The 18,274-nt window shown below is 39.7% G+C and overlaps 1 protein-coding gene across 1 annotated transcript; it reads right to left on the bottom strand.

Moving 5' to 3' along the window:
• Window positions 1-2,619: 2,619 nt before the first annotated feature.
• si:ch211-220m17.5 (guanylin family protein) lies at window positions 2,620-4,588 on the bottom strand. Its single transcript, XM_017717944.2, has 3 exons — window positions 4,422-4,588; window positions 4,001-4,196; window positions 2,620-3,332 (listed from the first exon to the last, which is right to left on the bottom strand). Exons 1-3 carry the CDS (start codon window positions 4,491-4,493, stop codon window positions 3,274-3,276), a joined length of 327 nt encoding a protein of 108 aa, XP_017573433.1. The 5' UTR covers window positions 4,494-4,588; the 3' UTR covers window positions 2,620-3,273.
• Window positions 4,589-18,274: the final 13,686 nt, after the last annotated feature.

The following is an 18,274-nucleotide window of genomic DNA, read 5'->3' as shown; positions in this document are numbered from 1 at the left end:
CGCTGACCGCTCTGTCATTTTACGTGGCCGACCACTTCGTGGCTGAGTTGCTGTCGTTCCCAATCGCTTCCACTTTGCTATAATCCCACTGACAGTGGACTGTGGAATATTTAGTAGTGAGGAAATTTCACGACTGGACTTGCTGCACAGGTGGCGTCCGATCACGGCACCACGCTGGAAGTCTGCAGGCCTAGGTGCTTGGTTTTATGGAAGTGATTGGAACACCTGAATCCAATAATTTGGATGGGTGACTGAATACTTTTGGCAGTATAGTGTACCATTGTGGCAAAGGTGGTACTACAGATGTTTAAAACCACTGAGGTCTTCTCTATGACCACTTCTACTGCCATTGCCTTTCTATTGAGACTGCATAGCTTTGTTGCTTGAGTTTATACACCTTTTATTTATTAGTGTGATTGAAACATCTGAGCTCAATAATTGGAAGAGATCTACAGATACTACTGGCCATATAGTGTACACGGCTCTATTACACGAACCAATTTAGTACATTTCCCATCAACATGCTTGACTTGTACGAAGGGGCTGCCCTTGGAACTGGGAGCAAATCAGTGTAACCTCTACAAAGATCTGCACCAACAGTCTTTTCATCATCATGCTGTGGCTGTGAGCATCCAATAAAGATAATGAAGCTCTTGGCCCTCGCTAAGAAAGCCCTCCTTTCTAATTATCTGTACAGAGCTCATGAATACAAGCACCAAGAAGAGGCCGTAAGTTCCAGTTCTATTAGCAGGTGCATTCATTCATTAACTGAAAGACTAATTTTCTGTCCATTTCATCAGAAAGACCAGTGAGCAGTGTGCAGAGCCTCTTTAATGTGTGAAAGCTCGTCTTTCAGCATCCTTAGGCGTTTTACAGGAGTAATCAGAAGGTTGAACAAACTCACTAATGCGTGTTTTGCATAAAGACAGTTTGATAAAACTTTATAAAGTGTTCATAGATTTATTGGCTTCACTTTTATTTTAAAATAGGGAATATAATAAAAATTAAGCGTATCCCACATTTAACCGCTGCTGTAAATGTGGACAGGACTCATATTAGGACATCCAGATGTTTTCCATGTCAGTGGCTCCAGAGATAGAAGGGTCATTCTACAGAAACGTCCACTGTTGATGAATTAATGCTGATGAATTTAAAAGAAACTTGTTCCCTTCAGGGACTATTGAGGCTCTCAACACCTCTCTGCCATTAATGGATTTTAAAAACACCTTTAAGTCCAAAACCTTTTCAAAACCACTAAAAAACAATGTCTCAGACATCAGGCAGTGTAATTATAATCACTTCATAAAATCACTTGCTGCCAGAGAATCTTTGGAGGCATTGAACTCTCCGGTTCCTACCATCCCCACTGTGACTGGAGCGTTTTACCTCAGACCCCTGAAACATCACTGTTTACGTCGGAAATCTCAATTTTGCAATGCTTGAATTACTTTGAATCAACTTTACTTTACTGTTACATGTTTATATCATATATATTTTGTTTATTATACTTAATAATGTTTCTGGCTGGAATCAAATTCTTCATTTTCAAACCTGGAAATGTTTTTGTTTATCCCCCCCCCACTTGATCACACTGAACAGAATCATAGTGAGATCTGAGACTTTCTGATTCACTGAGTCATTTGGTGAAGAATCATAACGGAGCTGAATCGCTATGCTCACATGTCAAACCTGAGAAATTACAAACGTCACTGAAGGTGTGTGAAAGTGCATAAAAGCTTATCATGCAGATACACATGACCACACACGTCCCAGCGACGGTCCCACGCAGTTCGTCTAGTTCATTCTTTATGAAGGTTTGAAGGACCCACATCCAGGATAATCATATTTTACTGTATTTTTTAAAATAAAAGTGTTTCATGTAGGATTTATAGTACAAGAGCACCGATAAAGTCTCAAGCATCAGTTCCCAGTCCATAGTTATAATTTTCTTTGGTCAAATTATGTATTTTGTTGATTTTGATTGTTGTTTTGAAGTGAAAATACCCCATTTTCTACAGGAAACAAACTGAAATTATGGTATATTTCTGCAAATTTTAGTAGACAATTTCTATTTATTTGCTGGAAAAAAACTTAAAGCATAAAATATGAAATGTGGCATAACTTTGCACAAATTTTTCTTGTCCTCAAAATGTTAAATTCAGCAAATTCAGCAAAAAACATTATTAGTCATATATTCTATTTGCTATGAAAATCAACGAAACGTCATGTCAGCAGGGGTGCCCAAACTTTTGCATATGACTGTAAACTGATCTGCCCGTTTTGGATTTACAGTTTTTTTGTGACGTCATGACAAACAAACAAAGCAGGTACATAAACATACTTGTTCAGTTTCAACTGGAATTGCTTGCGGCCAATCAGAACAGGGGTCGTTTGCATATATCAGTCTTGAAGACAAAGTACATAAAACAGAGAAAGGTTGAAAAATCAAATAAACTGCCTGTATTTGTTAAACTGTGATACAGGATCACCACCAGACTGCACCTTATGTCTATTTTATACACTGTTAAAAATAATTGTGGTTTTAAAAATGTTAGTGTTCAGACTGCCTAGAATTCCTTAACTTAAAAAGTTAGAATCTGTGTTTTAGGCCCTGTTAACTTATTATTTGAAGTCCAAATAGCTTAAAAATAGCTTAAAACGTGAAGGCAGCCCAGACAATAACTTTTTAAACTCACATTTTAATTTTTTTTTTTTTAGGAAAAAAATCAGATGGTCCACTTTTTATGCTAAAATAAGGCCCTCCAGCAGCTTTCAGTCTAATCTTTATCTGACTAACTCAGTGTGCTCCATTCAGAAATCACTGGTTGTCATTAATTCCTAATTCTCTTACATGTCAACCAATAAACACGCAGTCTAAGTGCTTGTAAAAGCTTGTTTTACACTGACATGTGAAACAGCCACAGCTGGAAAAGCAGCAAAAGGAACCGGATCCTTTTTCAAGGCATTTTATTGCACAAGAATATGAAAACGAATAAGAAATACAAGAAGTAGAAAAAATAAGACTACGCTACTTTCATTAAATAAGTGAAACGTTAGGCTGTAACACAAGAAAAACAAACATTGCAGGTCATTTAAAGTCCAGACTGATTTAGGTTTAAGTGCATGCTTTCAAAACGATAAGTAACAGTTCCAAAACAGTCTGCCATACGGATCAGGACGCCGGTTTACGTGAATGCGAAGAAAACGTGGGTTTGCGTATTGAATCGGTAAAGGTGAAGACATTCCTTTGTCATTTGGAAAAGGGATGGGGGTCTAGCAGCCGGTGCAGGCGGCGAAAGCACAGATCTCACACACATCCATGGGCACGGCAGCTGCGGAGGAAAACATATGGAAAAACAATCAGACAGAGTCAGCAGAGAATATATATATATATACATTTTTCAGTTTTGACATATCTTAAAAAAGCCTGTTGTCCTTTACATTTTGTGTACATTTCAAGAATGGACCAATAGAAACGGCCCAAAATGACCTGGAAAAAATTCTGGTTCCATTGACTTACATTAAAAGTAAAGTGTGATGTATATGTACACACACACCCACATGTATATGAATTTCTATATGCAAATTTGTTATTAATATTAAGACAGTATTCAGTACTGTATATTATTAGTATTTAGGCAATGCATACTATGCAAATAATTTAATTCTTCAGTCTAAAAACGTATTTCATGTGGTAACAAGCTGTGTACATGATTTTTAGCCTCTATTCCATTCAATCTCTGCCTTTTCCATCTTTTACAGCACTAAAGTTTGGACAATTTGAAGTAATGTTACTCCAGTTGGACTCAACTGGACTAACTGGAGAAGCAGTTACTATACAGTTAATTTTGACATGTTGACCTTCACTTAGAAACTAAGAAAAAAGTTCTTGACTCATAATAGAAGCCAATGGGCAGTTGCCTCAGAACTTTGGGCTCTGAGGTGCTTCTTTAACCTTAGAGTTTAAGGGCTTAATGTTCCTCCCAGCATCGATGCTCACCTAGTCTGGAGAAGACCATGCTGGACCCGCTTTGGTTGCATAGGGGTACAAACTCCTGCGGCAGGGTTGGATTAGCGCAGACAGAGGCATAGCTGGTCGTGGCCAGACGAGGGCTCTTCTGCTGGGTGGTGGAGCTGCTGTCCAACAAACCCTGGAGGACTTTCACTGATTCAGCTGAGAAGAAATATTCACCATCCTGCAGGAGCAAGAGCACAGCGACTGGTTTAGGAGACTAAGCCCCTGAGAAGGCGGCCTATTAACAGCTAAATGGTCTCGCTCTCGGTTGAAGAGAAGGAAGAAATGTTAGTCTTTTCCAGTGGGGATACGACACGGAGGTGTGCAGAGATCATACTGGAACATGCTGGACGGGTCAGTGCGTATAAAATTGTATAAAAACCCATAAAATAAAGTCAGAACTTGCCTGGACTTGGACGGCCTCAGAGGAAAGGACCAGAGTGGCGAAAAGCAAAGCAACAGAGACGACAGCCTTCATGTTGAGGTTGTGAGATAAGTCGTTCCCAGGTGTTCTCCAGGTGCTCTTCAGGTGGTCCTCAGGTGTTTTCACCTCAGTGTTATGCCCTACTTCTCTCCCCGGTGCTCCTTATAAAGGATTCACACTTCAGGCCATGTCCCAGTCCAGCCACTCACATCCGAGAGTCTGTAGTTAATGAATAAACACGCTCAGCTTTACAGCACCATAAAAGTAAATTCATAAAATGTGACTGACCTCATCCAACGTGTTATGTCCACACTTTATTTTCCTTTTTTTATGATCCGTGGTCGGGGCTGCCTGGTGGTATACCGAGGGTTAATTAGTAACCCTAGGAAAAGTGCACAAAGGTGGCTTTGCTGTTTGAGCGAGTGAAGCCTGACATACGTCAAAACAATTGTATGAGTCACGTACGACTGCAGACTGTATTTTTATGATTAACTAAAGGGTTAAGAGGTTTTTACTGAACTCGATACAGGAAACTGCTGAAATAATGGAAACGCTTACAGTGGGAAATATGGATCATACTAAAGAAGCCGTTACAGCAGTTGGTTTTGTGTCATGTATGAAAAGCCCTATTCAAAACAGATGGTAAAGGTTTTTTTCCGGCATGAAGATTTTAGAGACAGTGTTTTCTACAGTCATTGGGAAATTATGCTCCGTTTAGTGTGTTATTTATTCTGAATATCATTTAATCGTTTACATTTGCAGATCAGGAGCATCTATGGTTTTAATCTCAACCAAAAGGTAAAGAGGTTTGTTACTACAAGAAATGGTCAAAATAATGGAAATGCTTGAAAAAATGATACATGTGGTTTAAATGAAATGGTTCCAAACACCTTTTGAGCAATTCATCAAATTCAGTGGCTTCAAGTGTCTCTAACACAGGAATGTCCAAAGTCTGGCCCCAGGGCAAAACACATGGCTTCTGTTGGCAGTTTAACCAGATGGTGGCAGCAGTTTTGCAAAATTACAGAGTAATGTGCTGCACTTTGGGAATGAAGTCAACTAAAGTTTAAAAGTCTTTCTTCTTTGACTAAACCTGCAGCTTAATTTCCTCAATGACATTTAATCAAAGCTACAGCCATAAAGCTCAAACTTAACAAGCAACGATTTTAAGGTGATGGGAAATTGACAGTGGTGGACAGTAACTGAGTATCTGAGTAAATGTAATTGGTTTCTGTACTTTAGTATTTTTGGTGTATCTGTACTGAAGTTTCTCCGTTCTGGGCGACTTTCTCCTTTCACTCCACTACATTTCAGAGTCTAATATCCGACTTTTTCCTCCTACATTTTGAGAAATCTGTCGTTCCTTTTGGTTTCTGTGTGTATAAAAACGTAACATGTCAAAACGAAAGAAGCGCAAAGCCAGAGCACCAATCAGGGCCCAGCGGTCACTTTGTTTAGAGCTGGTTTTGACCTGTTGGTCATACCGACCCAGTGCAGCACGCGGTTCAACGTCAGCGCAGCAGCGTAAAACTTTGGGAGAGTCTGTTCAACATAAATGATGAACTAACCTAACTTTGTGTAAATAGAGCTCAATATAGAAATATGTCCACATATGCAGTCGAGACTGACGCGGCTTTTTTCTGAATTTCTACAAACACCATTTAATTTTATAGTAAATGAGTTTGGGCTGGTTTATGTTTATGAACAGACGCCTACAGATCAACATAGTAAAGGAGCTCATCTGTGATCCTGAGTTTAAAGCCAGTTTTTATTCAACTTAAACTTGGAACTAAGTTGTAAATAAATCTGAAACTGAAACTTTGCTTGTGTGTAAAAAGTGATTTCAGAGCCACTCGGTTCTCCCTGATGGAAACTGTTTACCTTCAGTGTTTTGTGCTTCTGATCATTTTAATAGACGTCAGCGTCACTAATTAATGACGTTCTATTAAAAGACTGGTTTACCAAGAGAGACGCTGGAGGACTTTCACCTGAAATGAGTTCATGAAGCCAGTCTGGTTATAAAAATGATAACAGGACATCAGAGCCAGAATTCCTCTTTTAGTACTTTTACTTTATACTTAAGTACATTTGAAGGGAAATACTTTAGTACTTTTACTCCAGTGGAGGTCTAAAGGGAGGAACTTCTACTTTTACTGGAGGAATATTTTACCTTGGGGGTCTCGACTTTAACTCAGGTACAGGGTTTCTGTACTTCGTCCTCCTCTGTAAACTGAACACTATTTCCCTCGAGGGCCACAGTAAATATATTTGTCTCATATGGAATTAATTTAATATCAATAGATATTACGGAACATATTCATGTTAGTGCAGAGAAACTAAAGCAACTGCAAGCTTCCCGAGTCTCCCAGCACCAACGTCCCATCAGAGCAAATTCAGTCGTTCAGTAAATATTAAGCCTGTAAGGCTGAACAAAATTGTACCTTTTTATGCAGTTTAATCTGCTTTAATCTGATTTCTGAAAGCTGTTACTGCATTTATTTATTGTGTAATGAACATCATCTAACAAAAACCCAAAATACACGTTTAGTCAGTTTTCCTGTTTGTCATGCAGCGTTGTGCAGTTTCTACCAGGCTGTTAATGAAAGTGCTTTAACTTTCTCCTTTATTTGTTGGTTCAATGGGCTGTTGATGAGGGACAAGAATAGCCTGAAGGGCGTTACAAAAAAATGTGTTCAAAGATAATTGGAGTCTGACAGAGAGACCTGGTCTCCCCGTGGGAGAAACAAGTGGCTCAGAAAGCAAAAGGAATTATCACTCAGTGTGATCACGTTTTGTCCAATGGATTTACGGTAATACGGTCAGGTGGGCGTTATATTACGCCCTTCACTAGAACAAATCGCCATTCCAAGTCTTTTATTCCTTCTGCTATCAAGCTATTAAATGTGGATAACAGTCTTTTTAAATGATTGTTACATATTTTTTATTGTTAAAGTATGTGTGTGTGTGTGTGTGTGTGTGTGTGTGTGTGTGTGTGTGTGTGTGTGTAGTCGTGAGTATGGACGAGAAGGCTGCAAATGAACTGCCCTGGGACTAATAAAGTACTGTGACCTGTGACCTGTGACCTGTTTAGGAATCATTAGTATTTCTTATTTCAAGTAAACACTTGAGCAGGTTTGTACTCAATGCATTAGACATGCCATGTTATTACTCTTATATAACAGTTTGATTATTTGTCCTGTCCAGTCGGCTCTTAGCAATCCAACCATATAAGAAGCTGTTTGCATCTTTTATGCAGTGATAGGAAACACGGCAGCGCCGCTGAAAAGGCTCCAGTTCTATAAAACGTATAGAATTTTGAAAGCTTAGCATTTCGAATCATTTGTGAATGATATTTCAGCCCTTAGGTATTTTCACGTTGGTATGATCTGGTAGTTTGGACAGTCCTCCAATAATCTCTTACGAGGGTCACCGGCAAATTACACTTTGTTTATGCTGACACTGCACCTGGTTTAGAGTACATCCATCCATTTTCTAAGCCGCTTCTCCGTCAGGGTCGCGGGGGGGGGCTGGAGCCTATCCCAGCAGTCATCAGGCGGAAGGCAGGATACACCCTGGACAGGTCGGCAGTCCATCGCAGGGCAGACAGACAGACACTCACAGTCACTCACACCCAGGGGCAATTCAGCACGTCCAATTGGCCTGACTGCATGTCTTTGGACTGTGGGAGGAAACCGGAGAACCCAGAGGAAACCCACGCAGACACAGGGAGAACATGCAAACTCCACACAGAGAGGACCCCGGTCACCCGGCCAGGGAATCGAACCCAGGCCCTCCTTGCTGTGAGGCAACAGCGCCACCCACCACACCACCGTGCCGCCCTGGTTTAGAGTCATTTATCAAAATCCATGTCAACCTGTCACTCATGTGACGAGATCTCAGAGACGTTGCTTCTACAGTCATTCACAAGCTGTCAGACTGAAATGCGCATCATTCATAAAAGCCCCTTTTTAAATTAGTTTAAAATTTGTGCACAGTAGCCGGCCTGGTTAATGACGCTAATCTTAATGGGTTAAGATGTTGTGGTTAAGATGCTCGTAAACTCATCCAGGGTGGTGTCGTGAGAAATGCTTCATTCTAGAGCAGCTTAATTATGCAGAACCGTTCACAGGGTGAGTGAATCAGTTGTCTGAAGTCTTTAATGCCTCCCAAGAGAGATTACGTCAGATGGCTATGAATACCTGCCTGCTGCCTGACACTGAAAAACTGGTGCACATTCAGGGAGTCCAGAGTCCAGAGCTCAACATCACCGAATGTGATTTGAACCAACTCCTAAGACTGAACTTTGGAGCTGTGGGAAAATATCCCTGCAGATCTCTAAAAAACTTCAATGCAGAGCTTAAAAAAACTAAAGCAAGACTTACAAAACAAATGGGTGTTGTAAAAAAAGACAGAAGGTAGAAAAAAAATACTGGAAAAAAAAAATTATATATATTATATATATATATATATTTTTGTAAATGTCTGTTAAATGTGTATTTTCTGCTTTTTCCCAACACTGAAAACAATAATAACTTAGACTTAACAGCTGGAAATTGACTAGAAATTGATTTTTACAAAGTACTGTATGAAATCCTCAAGGCGCATTCAGGATCACTGCCTGTTTTGAACAGTCAATAAAACATCAGTGTTTGAATTGTAGACATCGAGACTTTTAGTCTGTATCACCATCGTGAAGCACTATGAAGTGGTAAGTCAGTCTGTGTTGCACCACTCTCTCAAAATCAAGACCTTTAAATGACTCTGTTCACATCTCGCCATTGAATTATGCAGAAATGTAGAAAAAAAAACAGAATTTCCAACAATAAAAGTCTCCCTCAACACATTTTACAGACGGATGGTGGAAATGACTACGTCATCTCAAGCATTGAAACTGCCCTGGTAAGCCATGGACACGTCCACCGCTCAGACATCAACAAATCACTCCGTGATCACTCGCGCCCTGTGGGCAGAGGGCACTCATCACACTGATTCAGGCAGCACTGCTGTGCCTGATACTCACTTCCATCACGCTCCCACATCAGTGTTACTGCTTCAGTGATTGTAAACCCACAGCGCACCTACATGGAAGGTGTTTCTAATAAAATGGCCAGTAACTGCATGTAGGATATGGTATAGTAATTTCTCTTTTTTTTGCATCTTTTACATTATTTTTTATGCTTCAAGTTTAACAGTGTGATCCTGGGTGATTTTCGGCCTGGCATTTTAAACATAAAGACTCTTTTGTATGTCGCTGTCGTTGGAACAAAACCTCGTATCTCCAAACTGGTGACTTTACAGGAGAAGGAAAAGACCTGCTTTACTTTTAATGTAAGTCAATGGAACCGGACGTCTTTCCAAGTCATTTTGGGATGTTTGTTTTAGGTCATTCATCATGAAATTTACACACAGTCTAAAGAGCAAAAGGCTTTTTCAAATTATGTCAAAAACTGAAAAACGTCAAAAATGGAGATACAAGGTATCGTCGGACAACAGTGATATGCAGGGGTTATAGAGTGCTCCCTATGACACCTTAAAGTCTAGGACTCCAATTCCCAGAACTCCTTGCTGCATCACATGACTTTGGACTCTGACCAGTCCGCCTATCGGTGCTCCTCATCTCCAGAGCTTTGGTTACTCTCACCCCTGTTCCTTATTTCCTTTGTTGGTCAGTCTAGTATTTAAGCCTGGGGCTTTAGGTTAGGCTGTATATATTAGGACAGGTTATTATGAGAAGTGTCGTCTCCTTGTTGAGCAGGCCGAGTTTAAATCTCTGTTTTTTTACTGTCTGTGATTTTGGGTCAACCCTTTGATGTTAAACTTCATAACTCAAGCCTCATCTGCGATAAGGGACACTTGTCTTTACATGAATGCTTTATTTACTGATTAAGCAACCTTAACACCCACCTGGGACAACAGCCAACAACACAATAACAACCATCTGGGATAGCAAAGCAATGGCCTAGTGACATCTTAGCAACCACCTGGGACACTATAGCAGTGGCTTTATCAAGCACTTTAGGGTTTACAGTCCCGGGTGGAGCTCCTGTGTTTCCCATTGAGCTACACAACTGTGACAGTAGGCCTACAACTGAAATACACACACACACACACACACACACACACACACACACACACACACACACACACACACACACACACACACACACACACACACACATTTTCTAAGCTGCTTCTGCCTCAGGGTCGCGGGGGGTGCTGGAGCCTATCCCACCAGTCATTGGGTGGAAGGCTAATAAGAAATAATAACAATAATAATAATATATTAATAATAATAATAATAATAATAATAAAGCCACTTTATAGGTGGGTTACAGTAGTATCTCATAAACAGGGAGAAATGTCAACTGGGTGAGGAAAAAAAGTAAACGGTGAGCCTGGCAAACCCTAATGAAATTTGAAATACAACTCCATGTCCAAAAAAGTTGGGACACTATGAAAAATGAAAATCTAAAGAAAATGCAACGATGTGCAGATCATTTAAACCCTGTATTTCACTGACAATGTTTCAAGGACAACAAATCAAATGTTTAACCTGAGAAAGTTTATTGCTTTGTGAAAAATATTTGAGTTTGATGCCAGAAACATGTTCCAGAAAGGTTGGGACCGGGGTGACGAAAGGCTGGCAAAATTGTGTAATGCTAAAAAAAACCACCTGGTAGTTAATAGGCAACGGGTCAGTGACATGATTGGGTATAAAGAGCGTCTCGGAGAGACGGAGTCTTTCAGAACTTTCATGCGAGAATGCAAAACATTTCACTTCCGAAGCTACAGCAGCGTTTCCTCAGTTCCCAAACGCTTACAGAGTGCTGCTGAAGGAAAAGACGCTGAAGCACGGTGGTAAACACGCCCCCGTCCCAACTATTTTGGAACACGTTGTTGGCTCTAAATTCAAAATTGGCATATATTAAAAAGAAAAAAAACTAAAATTTCAGTTTCAACATTGGATATGCTGTCTTTGTACTATTTCCAGTGAAATATAGGCTGGAGATGATTGGCACATCGCTGAATTTTGTTTACATTTTCCACAGTGTCCCAGCTTATTTTGGAAATGGGGTTTTAAATATCTGTTTTAAAATATCAATAATCCGCTGTGTTTGCTTTCCAGTTGAAAGCCCATTATGCATTGTTGTTTGACTGTAGGCAGGGATGAAACACAGCCCTCATAATAAACTCAATGCACTGTCATTTATAGAATCTTAAAGATAGGCACTGCTGATTGCATCATAGATAATGACCTTAAAACCAGCTCATCTCATTGTCCTGTCGGAGTGGACATGCGAGGCGACTGTATGGCCAGTTTCACAACATCTCCTTCCCACTTTCCAGCACAAAGCGTAATTTACGCCTGTAAAAAAAAAATCCCAGTTTAATTTTTAATCTCTATCAGTTGACGTTCATTTCATTACAGCTTGTAATCCATCCAGATGACAAACAGCATCTCCTTATACAAACAGCATCACCCACAGTGTCTTTGTATGAAGGAACACTTTCGGTTTAAGTGCTACACCCAGGAATTACCTGCGGAATGTTTGAACCGTTCAAAGTGCATCACGCATTTAATCTGTCCTGCTTTTAGTGTTCAGATTTAGACTCAGCATTTTGACCATTTGAATTTTACATGCTTATGCATGCCAACAACATCGAATAATAAAACAAAACAAATGTTTTGCCGATGTTGGGATATGCCATAAGAAACATCTGGATGAGGAATATAAATTCCGAGTTGAGCTAAATTGAATTTATTGATGTTAGATGGTGATACAGAGGCTTGAATGTTCTCTCTGATTTCATTCATTTCTAATATGATAATTCATTCTTTCTGAGGCATAAACAGAAAAGCATTGCTTTACATGAATCAGCTTCATTTTCATGCTTTCACAGACAAACAGGCCGTGTTTCTGTTGTGTGGTGGAAGCTATTTGTGTTCATGTGCAGTGAAAATCCTTCTAAGGGTCAAATTGATTGGCGCTGGAAATTTTCATATAGACCACTAAAATGACCTCACCTGCACTGGACATCTCGCTGTTGTCAGAACAAAACCTTGTATCTCTATTTTTGTCGTTTTTCAGTGTTTTGACATATTTTGAAAACGTCTGTTTCTCATTACATAGTGTGTAAATTTCATGGTGAACAGACCAAAATAAACGACCCAGAATGACTTGGAAAAACTTCTGGTTCCATTGACTTACATTAAAAGTAAAGTAGGTTTTTTCCTCCTCCTGTAAAGTTACTATTCCGACAACAGCGATCTGTGTCATTTAAATGTTTGAGAATAGTTTAGTAGTATTTGGTACAATCAAAAAGAAACTCGCCTTCCTCAGATGAGGCGCAGACATCTTCAGAGCCTCAGTCTCTCTGGGGGTGTGATTGTTAGCGCACATGGTTTTGTCCACTAGGGAATTGCAAGCTCATCAATATCTTGCATTCAGATCATACTAATGTGCTGCTGTGAGAATAGTCTATTTCCACTTGGGAACAAGTTTCCACATGTTGTTCAGTGACTGTCAGTACCTGCGTTTGATGCAGATGTGATATGCGGTTAACAAGCATCGCATACATTCCTCTGAAATTGACTGATCCACAGCTGTGAGAGACTCTCTGGGTGATAAAGACCAGTTCTGTTGATTTGTAGAGGAAAGCTGTCCATTCAGACCATAACTTTCCCTCGTTTTCTAATACAGGATAAGATTTTGGCCCAGAATGCATTTTTAAACATACATACACTACATTTCCAAAAGTCTTCAGTCCAAATCGTTTAAATTCAGTTCAAACTTGCTGCTGTTTTTAATTGGCTGAGCTGTTTTAGTGCAAAGCCAGTTTTGATTGGAATCCCATGCGCCCAGTGTTCCCAAAAAAAATCATCAAAAATTTTACTCAAATGTATTGTTTATTTTTTATTAAGCATAATACTTAATAAAGTATTTATTTATTTATTATTTAGTATTTATTATTTATAATAAGTACTTTCAAAATCCTTTTCATGTGTAGTGCACTGCTGTTCGTGTAATGATGTGTTCACTGATGCAAAGAACAGTTTAATCACGCAAAGGGTTCTTTGAGTGTTCACAGTTGTATTTAGAACCATTTTCTTTACTAAAGAACGCTTGAAGAACCATTCTTTTTAAGAGTGCGGTTATTTTTGTACCGTAGATTAAGTTTTTTAGTTGAAAGAGTGGAAAAAAAAGAAAAATTCCTGTACAGCCATACGCTGCTAACCTGCTGTCATTAAAGGGCTTCAGTACTGTTACCATTAATCAGTGCTGTGGCCTTAAACTAGCTGAAAAATGCAGACGGACTTGTTTAGGACTTGAAGATTAGGTCTATTGGCTTGAACGTCAAGAAGTGAGGCTTACTCGCGTTACTTGCAATTTAGTGACTTTTTCCCACCTTTTGTACGTAAATACATACATACATACCATGTAAGGTAGAGTCAGGGAGTTTTAAAATAAATTCATGTCCATTTTATGAAGATTAGCTACCTTAAAAGAACTGATACTCTTTTCAGAGGTAAAGGTGCTAGACTGTCTCTGGGTCAGTTCCCCTCTCATCACTGGGGTGGTTCCCTCAAGGCTCCGTCTCAGTGCCTTTAGTCAGGGAACATAACTGAACCATAATCCACTGAGATGATCTGTTCTAAGCTGGACTGACTCCACACACCCCGCCCCGCCTCGCCTCCAGGCTTTTACTCTACTGCTCTGTTTTAAAACATTCGGCTATGAAAAGGAACAAATACCAACTTTTCACCTGGAGGAACTGATTTAAGCTCCACAATCAGACCTTAAACCCACTGCTGGAGCTTTGAGGGAACATCTACACTATTTGTACCTGGATGAACAAAAATGGACCTGAACAGAACCTTCATTTCTAAATGTGTGTTGAAGATTTTTTCTTTTCTTTGTGTCTACAATCGCACACTTTTAAAAGGTTCCTCAGTGGTTCTTGGCTTGGCCTGGAGAACCTGATTTAAGCTCCACAATCAGACCTTAAACCCACTGCTGGAGCTTTGAGGGAACGCTTACATTGTTTGTACCTTGATGAATGAATCACAGCATAGTATGTTTATTTCTAACCGTGTAAATTAAATCCTTTTTTTGAGGTGCACACAGTCATAAATGCATGCATGTAAATTTACTACATCTCAAAGATAAGATTCTCCTCTTTTACAGTGTTTACCTGAGTGACACATCTAATTACGCTGATAAGTATTCTCTGTACGGCTGATATGACCTCACATGTGAAGATGAGTCGTTTAAAACTTTATTAGGAAATGCTGTGGTTACAGCAAAGCATGTCTATAAAGCGGAATAGAGTGGTGGAGAAAAACGTTCCAGCTCTTCTACTGTAGCACAAATTTCCTGCCTGTGACTTTTAAATCAAATTCTCCCAGCTTTCACCACACAAATGGAAAATAAATGCTTTTCCACAAAAGGTTCTTTTGTGTTCTATAAAAATGCTTCATGCTGCTCTCAAGTAGTCCTTGTAGCAAAAGCAATGGGCAAATAAAAGAGCATTTCAGGGAAAGACCAAGCACGTCTGACTTTGATTTCCTTTCACTTGAATGTTTTCCGTGTAGCTGTCAACTGTAAACAAATGGCACATAAAACCGAAATGAATAAGTCTTGAGTCTCAATAAAATTAGAATGTATTAGACAGTATTAATTTAGCACGATGCTGCTGCTGCTGCTGCATCTAGTCAAGCTAATCTAATTGGCCACTGTTGCACCTGGTTTTCCTTTTCTGTTTTGTCTGTTTGCTATCTGGTGTGTTCCAGAGGAGGGAGTTGGGGGCAGTCTGGATAGGCTGGACAGGATTATAGGTTTGCTTTATGGGCATTGGAGTATAGAGACCACCCCCTCATTAATTAAGATATACAGATATACAAGATGTACAAAATTAAGATATACAGTCATTCAAAACAAAAGGACTTGTGCCTGAAGTCAAAGCCCGAAATTTCAACTCTGAATTTAATAGAACGAAAGGCTTACATTTCTTCTGAATCCTGTGGTCATAATAATGTTTATACATTCATGACGTGATAAATGGCACAAATAACGTCTTATAATTCCTGGCATAAGCTTTTCAAACTTCTAAGTCGCTATAGTTACACGCATCGTACTTTAAGAAGCATTCGTATGGAATTTTACAGTGTGAGGTTTCAACACATTATAATATCTGTTCATAAGAGCATCATAAAACTCCCCCCTCTTGAACACGCAATAGTCCCAAGCCCCACCCCCCCTTCATTTATTTATTTATTTAATTTACATTAATGTTTCTGATTTCTCATTTCTCTATTTTCCTTTCATATTATTTTATTTGCATATTGATTCACGATTATAAGGCTGCACTTTGTAATTGTTGCTTTAGTACTTTTGTTTTTTTTAATGTTTTTTTTGTATTCGTGTTGTAAGACCTGTAAAAAGCAATAAAAAAATAAAAATAAAATAAAAAATAAGGGCATCATGAAGACAGCACATTACAACACACCACGACAAAGTTCTGGTATGTTTCTCTCAGCTTTCTCTCAAAATGTTAAAATGATGTATTGCTGATGTACCACTGGTTACATCAATCATTAAGCTGTGGGCTCTGTGTTACCAGTTAGACGTAATGATCTCACTTCATATGAAGCCAATTAAGAGCACTTCGCATGCTCTGCTGGGTTTTCTGCACTGAAATGAAATTTCTCTAACATTCAAAAGGCTTTTAGAAAATTCCCATCACACAAAGCCTGTAATGGCCTGAGATAGAGCTGTAAGTCTTATATTTAGAGTATAGTGTAGGACATTAGTGTCTAGAATGTGCTCATAAGCAGAAATGATGTTATTGAACCTCTTGCCTTATAAAATGCTATGCATGTAACGATAACTACTTTTGTGCAATTATACAACCTTATGACAGGTCTTATAAACTATTATATATTATATACACCTCAAAGCATTATGAATACAGGAAGTTACAGAATATCTATATCCATAGTTTTTATGCCTTCTGTAGTAGACCTGAACGACAACTGTTCTTTAATGCTTTAACCTCTTAAAATCTTATTACACGCAACATATAATTCAGTAACTACAGAGACTCCAGTGCAAATGGGTGTGACTATTTCTAGGTTACTGGAGAGGGTAATAAACGTTGGGCCCTGTCCTTTTAAGGGTTAACAGTTTTTCAAATGTTTAAATCTTACAGCATCTTGGTTGGTGCTGCAGTCAGGAGGGTGAGTGTAAATAATCTACATTAGAGAGCTCCTCTGGCGTTCTCCAGGCATAATCCTCTCTGCTCTGTGAATGGGCTGAGTGAGGACTCACCAGGTTATAACATGTTCTCCCCAATGACCTACAGCCATGCTTTACACTCACCATTCACTTTACAGTGCCACCGGTTTCTGGCACTTTCTGAGTGTCTCCTCGCCATAAGTGGCACAATCGTGGAGCTGCAAAGGCAATTTGTTAAGACGTGATGCTTGTGGGTATGTTTCGTTTTCCAACTGAATTTACACACATTATATTTCCAAACGTTTTCACTCCCCCATCCAAAGCACTGAATTCAGGTGTTCCAGTCACTTCCATGGCCACAGGTGTATAAAGCCGAGCCCCTCGGCCTGCAGACTGCTTCTACAGACATTAGTGAAAGAATGGGTCGCTCTCAGGAGCTCAGTGAATTCCAGCGTGGTCCCGTGATTGGACGCCACCTGTGCAACAAGTCCAGTCGTGAAATTTCCTCACTACTACCAGACTCGTCCATCGGATTTCCAGATGGAGAAGCGTGATTGGTCACTCCAGAGAACACGTCTCCGCTGCTCTAGAGTCCAGTGGCGGCGCTTTACACCACTGCATTCCACGCTTTGCATTGCGCTTGGTGATGTGAGGCTTGGATGCAGCTGCTCGGTCATGGAAACCCATTCCATGAAGCTCTCTACGCTGTTCTTGAGCTGATCTGAAGGCCACATGAAGTTTGGAGGTCTGTAGTGATCGACTCTGCAGAAAGTCGGTGACCTCTGCGCACTATGCCCCTCAGCATCCGCTGACCGCTCTGTGATTTTACGTGGCCGACCACTTCGTGGCTGAGCTGCTGTCGTTCCCAATCACTTCCCCTTTGTTATAATCCCACTGACAGTGGACTGTGGAATATTTAGTAGTGAGGAAATTTCACGACTGGACTTGCTGCACAGGTTCATTTTCTTCATGTCAAGTTTTTTCCCATTTTAAGCAACAAGACTAATTCACCAACCACTCATCAGTACTATTTTCTGTGTTTTTATAACGTTTTATAATCTTTATAGCACCATTTTCGAGACCCACCCCACACGACCCGACCACATAGGGACGTCCAAGGGGGTCGTGACTGCCAGGCTGAGGACCCCGCCTGTAAATGATGATTTCATTTCAATATATTTAGTTTTTAATGATCTAAATGACTGTCGTTAGATTAAATATATCATAATGGTATCATTAAGTGTGTTCTATTTAAACTCTCTAAGCAGCAAAATAATAGTCTTTACTAATATATATTAGATTAACGACCTGGATAATAAGGAAGGGCAAGGGAAATCAACCAACCATATTCATATAGTTCCAATGGGTGGGACAGTTTCTGTGACAAAAAAGTCCCTCTAAGCCTTCTGGAAGTCTGAGATACGTCACTGATTACAAGTACAAGTGGTTGTCCAATCAGGTTTCAGTCAAAAATGTGCATGTGTGCCAACGTTAGCTTAATGCTGACGTACCATTAGAAATCCCATTGGGGTGCTAGTAGAAATTAGTGTGGTAGTTATTTTTTTTTGGTTTGTTTTTTGACTGAACTCTGAAGTTTAG

The sequence above is a fragment of the Pygocentrus nattereri genome, chromosome 21 (assembly GCF_015220715.1).
Source record: "Pygocentrus nattereri isolate fPygNat1 chromosome 21, fPygNat1.pri, whole genome shotgun sequence".
NCBI classification, from domain to species: domain Eukaryota; kingdom Metazoa; phylum Chordata; class Actinopteri; order Characiformes; family Serrasalmidae; genus Pygocentrus; species Pygocentrus nattereri.
The sequence above is the reverse complement of the archived record's forward strand: the minus strand, read 5'-3'. Positions and strand labels throughout refer to the sequence as shown.